This window comes from Cyprinodon variegatus, unplaced genomic scaffold, assembly GCF_000732505.1.
Source record: "Cyprinodon variegatus isolate N-32 unplaced genomic scaffold, C_variegatus-1.0 Scaffold636, whole genome shotgun sequence".
Classification (NCBI taxonomy): Eukaryota; Metazoa; Chordata; class Actinopteri; order Cyprinodontiformes; family Cyprinodontidae; genus Cyprinodon; species Cyprinodon variegatus.
The window spans coordinates 198,454-206,877 of NW_015151089.1; the positions used below are offsets into that span (position 1 = coordinate 198,454).

The following is an 8,424-nucleotide window of genomic DNA, read 5'->3' on the forward strand; positions in this document are numbered from 1 at the left end:
GTAAGTAGGCCAGAGCTATTCATAGTGTGGGGCTCTGCTCTGCTAGGGGGCGCCAGAGCTCTGGAAACAGTAACTACAAACATTTAGCCACCTTCAGCTTGACTATGGCTGTCTGTGGATCAGGAGTTCCCCAACCTCTCCAAAATACTCCTCCTGATCACATTCTACCTTTATGAATGCAGTAATAGGATTTTTCTTTTCCTCAGTATTACATCTGCCATAGAAGGTAATGTTTTTGAAGCATTAGAGTGTTTATTTCTTTTCTTTTTGGGTTATTTGCATTATTATGGACAAAAGATATGGACAAAATCCACCATAGCTCTGCTTTTGTCTGTTTAGAAACATTCAGTTTTGTTGTAATCTAGAGTAATATCAAAATTTGGGATTTTTTATTTTTTAAGGATTCCTTAACCCTTTATAGGGCAACTTGGCGCTTTTGATCCCTTGCATACCCCTTACTAATGGAGTCCCCGTCCCTCAATGAGTTCTAGAAGCACAAGATCTATATCCAGCTATTCAGCAAAGATAATGCTACATGGCTGTACATCTTATTTTGGTATTTGACCAAATAGATGAGCCCTTGAATGATATGTTACCTAATGTAATTTAAGTTGGAAAAAAAATTGTTGAGAATAAAAGCTAATTAAAAAGCTAATTAAAAACTTATCAAGTAAAATTAAAAAGCTAATAAGCCTAGTTAACAATCATGTTTAAGTTTATAAACTTAAAAATGTCAGTGCCAGTATCAGCATTAATGCCTCTAAGGTTATGTTGGTGTTTCTTGTTATTACATTGACATAAATTTTTGCTATCAAAATATCCATATTTTGGTAATAAGGTCTTGTCCTGGATTCCAATAACACTGTTGGCTTGATATTTTGATTTTCAAAGTATTTCACTGAGCGCCCTATAAAGAGTTAACCTTGTGAGATGTGAAGGTATAATGAGACAGAGGTCTTATCTCTCAGTTCTTTCTAGCTTTGTTCTGTTTTTTTTCTCTGTCCAGGTACCCACTTCCAGCGTCTCATCCCAGACGAGGGACCAGCAGCAGTCAGTCCACAGGAAGTAAAAAGGGTCATTTTCTGCACGGGCAAAATCTTCTATGAGCTCATCCGGGAACGCAAGACCAGAGGCATGGATGATGCTGTTGCTATTATCCGTATTGAACAGGTGATTGATTCCACCATGACTTAAACAAACTGACCACGTCTCCAGGCTCGGATTAATACCACAGCATGAATATAAAACGGACTCTTAGACAAGCATCAGTTTCAGTTTGTGTTTTGTCCAACGTTGCAGCTGTCCCCGTTCCCCTTTGACTTGGTGAAAGCAGAGACTGATCGCTACATGAATGCTGATCTGGTTTGGTGTCAGGAGGAGCATAAGAACCAGGGTTACTATGACTACGTCAAACCCCGCCTTCGTACTACACTGCGTCGTACCCGCCCCATCTGGTAGGTTTTGCAGACCTTTTTGTTTATAATGGCAAATTGATCAAACTGTACACAATCAGTTTCACATGCTGTTGGCAATTAGAATAGTGTAAATTATTGGCAATTAGCAAGACAAACTCACTAGACTGCCTCTCGGTGCCGATGCTTTCTGGCTGAATTTTTGTCAAATTTGAATGTTGCTGGTGCTTTCCCTGTTGTAGTAGCATGTTACTCTACAACCCAAGTGGCTCAGGTGTTGCAGCTCATCCAGGATGGTACATTAATGCAAGCTGTGGCAAGAGGGTTTGCTGTGTTTGTCAGCGTAGTGACCAGAGGGCGGAGGCGCTACCAGGAGGTAAGCCAGCACACCAGGAGACATGGAGGAGGGTGTAGGCGGGCAACAACCTGGCAGCAGGACAGCTACCTCTGCCTTTGTTCAAGGAAGAACAGGAGGAGCACTGCCAGAGCCCTGCACAAATGGTTAGAATCCAACTCCATGAGGATGGTATGAGGGCCCGCATCCACAGATGGGGGTTTGTTCTCAGCCCAACATCACGAAGGACGCTTGGCATTTGCCAAAGGACACCAAGATTGGCAAATTCACCACTGGCGCCCTGTGCTCTTCACAGATGAAAGCGGGATCCCATGTGAAGACAACATGGAGAGCGATCTGTTGCCTGCAATATCCTTCAGATTGCCAGTTGGTCAGCAATGGTGTGGGTAGGCATTTCTTTGGGTGGCCACACAGCCCTCGATATGCTCCTAGAGGTAGCATGACTGCTATTATGTACCGAGATGAGCCCCTCAGACCCTTTGTGAGACCATATGCTGGTGCGGTTGGCCCTGGGTTCCTCCTAATGCAGGACAATGCTAGACCTCATGTCAGCAGTTCCTGCAAGATGAAGGCATTGAAGCTATGGATTGAACCCGGACCGGAATCCAATAGAGCACATCTGAGACATCATTCTGACTATTTCTTGAAACCAATTTTAGGATTGATTTTCCTTTGAGGAAACTAAATTGATGATATCAGAATATTTGTGATCAAAACTCAAACAGGTTGTTCATGAAAAAGTGGCTCAGTTTTATTCTATTGCAGATCGCTGCTAATTTAAATCCTGGTAATGGCTTCCTAGCTTTCTGAATCAGAAAAGTCAGGGAATGCAGGAATTTACTCCAATCTGGATTAACTCTAACCCTGCATATTGAAATTGTGAAATAGAATAGAAAATTCCTTTACTGTCCTACATAAATGTGGTCCTTAGAAAAATGAATGAGTAACATAAGAGTGAAGAGTATAAAACACTGAACTGTAAAGTGTTTTAACAATATAAAAAACTGTCCAACTGGATAATAAATAACCAATATGCAGCTATGGACATTTTTACAAAAATGGATATTTGAAAATAGCAGCAACATCAGAGATGTGCAAAATGACAGCAGCATCTTATTTAACTGACTAAGATAGAAACTGTAAAAATCAGCATGAATGTAACAATTTATTACACAATTTTTAAAAAATATTAGTCATTAAATTTAATTCTCCATTTTCTTTCTGCATTTTCTCGTTTTTTTAGTTCTGTTTTGGTGGAATGTTTTTATTTTCTTCCCAATTCAATGAACATATTTGAAATGTTTTTAAAGACATTGTAGGTTCACCTCCAGTCTGATCCATAATAGCCTGGGATCCTATAACCTGTTTGACCTCAGAAGACGCCAATGATGACGTCAGTAACTTCAGGATAAGGTTTGACCTTTTGTGCCTGTGTTTATTCTAAGGTACGCCGGCCGTGACCCGGCAGCAGCTCCGGCTACAGGGAACAAGCACACCCACCTCACCGAGCTTCAGCGTTTACTGGACACAGCCTTCGATCTGGAGAAGTTCCCACGGAAACCGCAGCGTCCCGTCTAACACGGATCTGACCTGCCTGCTCGACGTCAGGGTCCATAAAACCGGCATCTCTACCGTTTTAAACGGACAAGACAAAACTGTTGACTCTGTTTCCATAAAGGCTCCTTGTTCAAAGTGAAGGACAAGACAAACAATGCCTTTAACTTGCACTGAATGTGATCACTGTTCAAGACAAGTTGTAATTTGTTTTCATAGCTGATCAAAAAGGGAAATATATTCTTGATTGTTGACTAAAATAGTTGCTGGTGGAGAAATAAGGTGAATAATTTTTAATAACAAACAAAAACTTTGTGGGTAAACATTCAGGCCTCACAAACTAAGAGCTCATGTGGCTCTGTTGGTTTTAACTCATCAACCAGAAAGAATCACAATTCTAATCTAATCTACAGGAATTATAATAAAAACTGGAGAAACTATTTTAGAATTCTTATAGGTGCTTCTTGGACTGAGATCAGTTATTTAAACTAATTTATTTTGAGAATTAGCTAAGATGAACTGGTGTTTGGTATCGAGGTTCCCTCTAAAAGCAGGAGTCTGAACAGCATCAGAGCTAAAAATGTTGCAATGCTGACAGTAGCTCCCATTTTTCTTTGCCTACAAGGACAATGTCGGCTGTTTGGAAAATCCTGTCCATCAATCTGAGGTAATGTTGCTTTAAAGTTCAGCTCTAAAAGCTCCATGTCTGTAGAGCAGCAGCTACACCGTTCACAGCCTACAGCCCCACTGGTGAGAAACAGAACATCTGCTCACTAGAATCCAGGTTTTTACTTTTATATAGTGAATTTTGTTGCTTTTTGCAAATTTTTTTTTTTTTGCAAGCAAGGAACATGTTTTTTCTTTAAATAAAAAGAATAAATGAAATGCAATCAGAAAATCAATCTAAAAAAAAAAAAATCAATAAAATGTTTGCAGAGAATGTATTCCATTTTAAAAATGTTCCTTTTTTTTTATCATATTAAAGATATAAAATATATTAAATGTATTTCTCTTTTTCCAATGGAGTTTTACAGATTGCTTACTCTTCAGTTGTGGAGGCAGGCTTTCTTTGAATGAGGAGTGAAGACACATTTCTATTGGTCTGCATGGACGTTAGAAACATGTTTATTGTGTTAGCGTTGCGCCTGTGTCTAGCTCTTATAGGAAAGTTCTGTGTCTGTGCGTCATTTCAAGATCGTCCCATACAGGAGCTGTGTCAAACTGTGCTTATAACCACATCTGCTTTGCCGTTCGTCATCAAATTAATCAAGAAATCTGGAGCAGCCTCCCAGCAAAAAGGTTTCACCTGTTTGGGACCATTTTGATCTCATATTTGCTTAAATTTACTCATTGTGTCTAATATCTACATAAATTGATTATTGATACGTTTTTATCAGAATTATGTATCTCTGATTTCACTGAGGAGTCCTAGATGACTTACAGAGACACATTTTCTCTTTACCCCAAATAAAACAAAATGTAGTTCTGAAAATAGCATCAATTCTGTATTTTACATCTTTGATGTTAGTATATTGATGTGCATAATTAGCCACAAAAAATGGAAATGTTTTTAATATTCAACTTGATAGTATTACTGCTGCCACCATCTGTATTAGAGGGGGAAAAAATTGCAGGGGTGGCCAATGATTGGCTAAGGGTGGCTATGACCACCCCTGGCCCCCCATCTAGCTACGTCCCTGCGTTTGAGACAATCGAATAACTTGGAAAAAATTACTCTCAAAACTTTTTTAAAGTTTATCCCTAGTGGGCTAACTAAGTTTGGAGAGTTTAATTTCTGGATTTCTTTTTCCCTTCATGTTTTCATTTCCAAAATGTATTTTTTCTTCTTTTTATTCCATTTATAAAACATGTTCTTTGCTTGAATTAATGGAATAAAATCTAACTATTTCCTATGCTCTGTAAACAGAACAGAGAAGAAATGAGAAACCTGTTTACACAAAAAACTAAAAAAAAGACTAAGTATAGAGCTGAAAGGTCCTAAATGTTTTTTTTTTTCAAAAATGGTTGTTTTTTTTATGCTTAAGACTTAAGGTTCAGATTTCTCATTTATGAATAAAGTAAAACTTAATTTATTTTTTTGCTGAAGGAAATTGATTTGGGGATCATGTTATCTTGCTCTATTAAAAAAACAACAACTATGCATTATAGGTGATGTTAAAACATTTTATTTATACTTTTAGCACAGAAAGAAACTGTTATAAATTGAGCAAATAATTTAGCATATTTTTATTTTAAATGTCTTTGTTAGTATCATCAAACCACTGTCTATATCATACCATCAGTATCTAATACTGGCCCATGTGTATAGCTGACTATGAAGTAAAGTACTAACTATGAGTTGAGTCTAGTAATATAAGAAAGAAGTCTAAGAAAAAACACTAAACATCAGTAATGATTCGACACACTGAAAGATCATTGAAAACACATTTAATTAGAAGTTCAACATTTTAAGCAGCATCTGAATTACAGTCAGTTTAGGAGCAAAAGTTTTCACAAGCTTCTGTATTTCTTTTTTTAGTCTAAATTCTCCTGTCATATTAAAACGTTAATCTTTAAAGTCCACTTCTGTCGAAAAAAAAAAATTATTCCTTCAAATTTGAGCTAATTTCCCTCAAAGAATCAGTAAAAACCATTTTTCATCGGGTGCTGCCTGCTTGGAAAAGAATAAAATATTTTCATCACTAATCTTCATGTTTTATTTAGTTGAGCCATTAAAATCAATGCACTCAAATCAAAGCTGTGGTTTAACTCAAAACTTTATGCAAGTTTAGTCTGTAACTTTTCTTACAGTTCATCAAATAACGTCTGGATGAGAGGAAATCATGTTGCACTAAACTCATTGCGGTACAGATGGAACCAAGAAAGAATCCAGATCATTTATCAGGAGGAATCAACATTTGGAGGTTTTTGGAGATGAGATGTTTCAACATTAAGGTTCATCAAGCAGCATCTAAGAAACCAGAGTAAAATTTGATGCCTTGGTTGATATTTTTAGACGGGCTGAACGCGCTGATTCCTGTTTGATCGTCCAAAAAGCTAATCATCATCATAATTGACTCTCATTGTATTTGTTTTATCTCGTTCCTTCAGTTTCAAGCAAATAGAAGAGAATTCCTAAAGTGAACTATTTACCGGTAGTTTTATTTTTCCCAGGTAGTCAAAAAGGCCTTCATGTGAAGTTCCTTGTTTACGTTGAAGACTACAGTAAATTTCCAGATGTTTATACAGCTGGCCTGAAAAGAAAAAGAGAAATGATCATAGTTTATAGAAAGAATTAAGGGGAGTCTCAGCAATAAATTCTTAATTTTATAATCAATCTTATGATTTAAAAACTGTAGAAAATGGAAAACTCTAAAGCAGAGACAGTTCACAAAATGTGGATTATATCAATTTCCATTTAAGATTTACATAAAATAAAACAATTTATATTGTATTATTTCTGAAAAATTTCCAACTTTACAGTTGGGGCATCTAAAAAAATATGTTTTTTGTAAATTCAAATAAGCACTAAGATCAAGGAAAGCTCTTGGTGGAAAATAAGTTTTCACATGAATTACATCAATGGGCACTGCCCCAGATCACCATGAAATATTAAAGTGGTTAAACATCATCTAAAGATCTGGGATTCTCTGGGCAGATCTCATCCACCCTCTAAAGTCTAAGCACCCTGGAGTTTTTTTTCTAACCAACTCTTCCCCCAATGCTCCTGTTCACAACTTGGGGGAAAAAATAATTTCTGTCATGAATTGTCTCACCAACTGTCGCCTTCTGTGATACCAGGGAGTGGTAAATCTGTTGCAACCTCTTTGTCAGATAATCATCTTTGAATGTGAAGAAGACCAAACCTCTTCTGGCCTTTGCTGCGGCCATCAGCTGGATCACAGCTGCAAATGAAAAGACAGCGTCACTGTGACGGATGCAACATTTCCTGCCTGAACTGATTCAGGTCCACTGTCCTAGAAATTTAACAAAATAACCTGCATGAGACACAGCTTTGAAGTTGGAGGTCTAATGTGGCAAAATGTGAAAAGTTCAAAGCATTTTGTTGGGTTTAATAGTGTGAAAAGGCCATAAGTAAAATGGAACAAAAAAAAATCAATATAAACCACTTTTTTGTTAATTTTACCTGCTATGTTGATATTTTGCAGAATTTTGCTGAATCACTGTTCCGAGACTTTTTTAGGATTTATTTCTTCCACCTTTGAACACCTAGACTCTGAAATGTTTGCTTATTCTTGTAAAAATGGCCCATGCTCATTAAAATTGAATGGATATTCCAAAAAAAGAAAATTAAAACTATCCACTGGACTTTGTTTCCAAATTTGAAGAGGTTTCGCTTCCCATCGGGGAAGCTTTTTCACTCAAATGTCATGAATAGTGTTAAGTTTGAGGTTTGATACAGCAGCCCAACAAAACCTTCTTTTTGTTTTGAAAACATGCAAATTGAAACAGACGTTGGCCGGATGGTAAGGAAAACGTATTCAAACTTGGAAACAAAGTCCTTTTGGATTGTTTTTAATTTTCTTATTTTTTAAATGACTATAACTTGGATGACTGAGAACCTTCACCAGCTTATTGGGTGGATAATTTGCCGTTGTTGAGGTTGAGGTTTTTGCCACAAATTCCTCATATGATTTAGGTCTTGATATTGACTGGTCCATCCTTATGAAAATACTGTTAGACATTCCAGCGTAGCTTTAAGTGTTTGTTACCTGCCAGAAGGTCAACCTGTTTAGTCTGTGTTTCTGCCCTGGGTCCACTCCACTCTTCAACTATCACATCAGAAACTTTACACCATAATAAACCCCTGACCTTGAGCTGAATAACTGCAGCATCTCTACATTTATCTGGTGCTGGTCCAATTCAGTTCAATTCAGTTTATTTCTATAGCGCCAATTCACAACACATGTCATCTCAAGGCACTTTACAGTTCATCAGATCATCCAGTCAGATTGATTCAAAGTTTTCTATCTAAGTAAAACCAGTTGATTGCATCGACTCATTGACTCTTCAGCAATCCCTCACACTAAGCATGCTTGTAGCAACAGTGGAGAGGAAAAACTCCCTTTTAACAGGAAGAAA

The 8,424-nt window shown here is 37.2% G+C and overlaps 2 protein-coding genes across 2 annotated transcripts in view; one reads left to right on the top strand and one right to left on the bottom strand.

Moving 5' to 3' along the window:
• Positions 1-3,598, top strand: part of LOC107096598 (2-oxoglutarate dehydrogenase, mitochondrial-like) — a 47,400-nt gene extending 43,802 nt beyond the window's left edge. Inside the window, exons 18-20 of the mRNA XM_015393328.1 lie at positions 1,007-1,170; positions 1,300-1,454; positions 3,213-3,598. Of these exons, the coding sequence (XP_015248814.1) occupies positions 1,007-1,170; positions 1,300-1,454; positions 3,213-3,345 (452 nt within the window). The 3' untranslated portion in view covers positions 3,346-3,598. The remainder of the gene's footprint in view (positions 1-1,006; positions 1,171-1,299; positions 1,455-3,212) is intronic.
• A 2,767-nt stretch (positions 3,599-6,365) lies between these two features.
• The window catches only part of LOC107096599 (poly(ADP-ribose) glycohydrolase-like), a 36,242-nt gene continuing 34,183 nt past the window's right edge, over positions 6,366-8,424 (bottom strand). The window contains exons 15-16 of the mRNA XM_015393329.1: positions 7,098-7,226; positions 6,366-6,575 (exon numbers count right to left, since the gene is read on the bottom strand). Coding sequence (XP_015248815.1) covers positions 6,457-6,575; positions 7,098-7,226 — 248 coding nt within the window. The 3' untranslated portion in view covers positions 6,366-6,456. The remainder of the gene's footprint in view (positions 6,576-7,097; positions 7,227-8,424) is intronic.